This window comes from Anarrhichthys ocellatus, unplaced genomic scaffold (assembly GCF_004355925.1).
Source record: "Anarrhichthys ocellatus isolate YVR2014 unplaced genomic scaffold, GSC_Weel_1.0 scaffold77, whole genome shotgun sequence".
NCBI lineage: Eukaryota > Metazoa > Chordata > Actinopteri > Perciformes > Anarhichadidae > Anarrhichthys > Anarrhichthys ocellatus.
In genome coordinates, this window is record NW_022280107.1 from 962,650 (window position 1) to 965,408 (window position 2,759).

A 2,759-nucleotide genomic window follows, 5' to 3' on the forward strand; every position below is an offset into this window, starting at 1 on the left:
CACACACACACACACACACACACACACACACACACACACACACACACGTAAAAGGCCAGAGGTGATGGCAGCTGTGAAAAGAGGAAGCGTGACAAACAGAGGCAGGTTTGGTGTAGCAGATGGATGTAGCTGGAGTACAGGGGTAGTGTGTGTGTGTGTGTGAGTGTGTGTGTGTGTGTGTGTGTGTGGAGGAGCTTTGAGGCAACATACAGAGGAGATTGCAGGTGTTTGTGAGGAGTGTGTGTATGAAGACGACAGTAAGACGTCGGGCTTGAGCCTCAGGCGTCGTGTGAGAAACTTACGAACATTAAATGAAACAGAAAGAAAGAAAGAAAGAATGAAAGAAAGAAAGAAAGAAAATGAGATTTTAAGACGTAGAAAAAACATGAGAGAAGAGAGAGCAGAAAGTATAAAATCAGTGGAGCATCCGAGACGGCCCGAATAAATATTAAATACTAATTCTGAGTGAGTTCAAACTGGATTAAGTAACAATAAAAGTGCAGAAGAACAAAGTGTGCAACTGTTCATGTACAATTCTCTCCTATAATGCAAATGAAGGAGCTGAACTGGAGGCGACGATGAGCCCGTCAGCAGCAGCTCTCTTTAGTGTCACTCCTGCTCCTCCGTACGATCACACATCACACACACACTTTGACAAATGTATTTGCTTTCCGCGAGAGCAGCAGCCACTTACTCCCACTCAAAGGAAACAAGGAGGAGCAGCTTCACCGCTTCACCGCTTCAACAACACAGGTGACAAGAAGACTGGCAGCAGAAAGAAGTGAGGGAACGTGAACGGATGAAAAGAGCGGGAGATTGAGATTGAGACGGAGGAGACACGTCGGCTGCTGTGGAGAAGACGAGCGCTTTAATCCTCTCGTCAGGAGTGTAGAGGGCTTTCATTTCTCTTCTACTTTCATGTTAAAATCACAGAAGAAGAATAAATAACCGGTTCACCTGCAGGGACATGTGCTCCCCGATACACTGCAGGGACAGACTGGAGCTGGATGAGACCTGAACGAGCTCCTAATGAAGCCCTGATGCAGCTCACTACACACACAACTAAACTGCACTTTGTATTTTGGTGGAATCTGAGCTTCTGACTTCAAAAAGTCGATATTAAAATCACAGATTGAGCTGCAGCAGAAGGAGCTCAGCTCTCTGTTTTAATAGTAAAACAGATAAAAGAACACGCAAATATATATATCTACGATCAGGAGCTTTGAGTAACACCCAAATAAAGAAGTCTTTCATATTATTCCTTTTTTAACCAGAAAGGGAATTGTTTCTTTAATCTGTATGCACAGAGAGAACTGCTAAAGGGTAAAAACATGAACCTGCCATGAGGGCCACCTGCTAACTATTTCATTTCATCCTAATACCTCACTTCTCATATCCAAGAAAGTCACCCAGAGCTGTACCTTCTGACTCCATTCATCCGATCACAACGAACTCTCTGGTTTCTGCCTCATTTAAAAAATAGATTCTTACGGTTTACTTTCCTACTGACGCGAATTCAAAAAGCGTCGTTGTTTGTCATGTTTTTACTTGTGTAGCGAATGGGCTACAAGATTTTGCATCCCCGTGTTGCATAATGACAATAAATTAGACCGCGACGCTCACGCAATTGACACTCGGCTAAGCCCCGCCCCCCCAAGCTGCGATTGGAGCCCACACTGTCACTAACTGCACTCCATGAAGAAATACTCTCTAGTTTATTTTAGAAAAACGAAAAAAGGGATTTCAGAGATGAAGCAGACAGAAGAGTCGACAACATGTGTTTGAAGGAAATATCCACAACAGGATAAAAACATAAAGATAGAAGCTGAAGCTACAGATCTTCAGTAGCTAGCGTAGCATAGAAGAGCTAACGCTAGTTAATGATGTGCTAATGTTAGCTCTGCAGGTTTTTAACCTAGAAACGTAATGCTTTAAAAGCGTGTATATCTATTTAATATTTTGTTATTTAAAAAAAAAACGTTAAAGTATTAAAATACAACCTTTTTTTCAAAAAACTGCTCGTCACAATAGCTTAAGATCTGTATTGAACCTGTTCTAAACTAATTTCTACCTAAATTATAGGTGTAGTTGTAGTATTATTAGACTACATTCCCCATAACCCCCCCTGTATTTTCTCTCTCTCTCTCTCTCTCTGTCTGTCTCTCTCTCTCTCTCCCTCTTTCTATGTCTCTCTCTCCCTCTCCCTCTCCCTCTCTCTCTCTCTCTCTGATGATTCATGAGGTGAACCTTTCCTCTAAACTCCCTGTTTCACGTCTGTCCTCCAGTTAACGACTCCGGCTTCTCTCCGTTCAACAAGCTCTTATAACTGAACTCGTTCAGTCTCACCGGATCCTTCCTGCTCGTGCAAAAGCAGCACAACATGAACATGGGATGCATTTAGTGATGAAGAAGTCTGTTGTTTACCTGCGCTGCCTCCCAGCCCCACTGCCGATATTTGGGATCGTGGGTGAACCTCCACATGTACCAGTAGGTCTCGATGACCTCCGGCCGCAGGATGTAGTACTTCTCATTCTGCCGCACGGCCACCGCCTCCAGGCCGCTGTCGAACTTAAAGGCCTCCGGGCCCAGCTTCAACACTGGAGGGGAGGAGGGGAGAGGAGACGAGGGGAGGAGGAGAAGAGATGGAGGGGAGAGGAGATGAGGGGAAGAGATGGAGGGGAGGAGGGAAGGGAGAGGAGATGAGGAGGAGAAGAGATGGAGGGGAGAGGAGATGAGGGGAGGAGGAGAAGAGATGGAGG

The 2,759-nt window shown here is 44.8% G+C and overlaps 1 protein-coding gene across 1 annotated transcript in view; it reads right to left on the reverse strand.

The window, feature by feature from the left end:
* The window catches only part of man1a2 (mannosidase, alpha, class 1A, member 2), a 95,081-nt gene that overhangs the window by 5,274 nt on the left and 87,048 nt on the right, over positions 1–2,759 (reverse strand). The window contains exon 12 of the mRNA XM_031873998.1: positions 2,425–2,597. Within this exon, the coding sequence (XP_031729858.1) occupies positions 2,425–2,597 (173 nt within the window). The remainder of the gene's footprint in view (positions 1–2,424; positions 2,598–2,759) is intronic.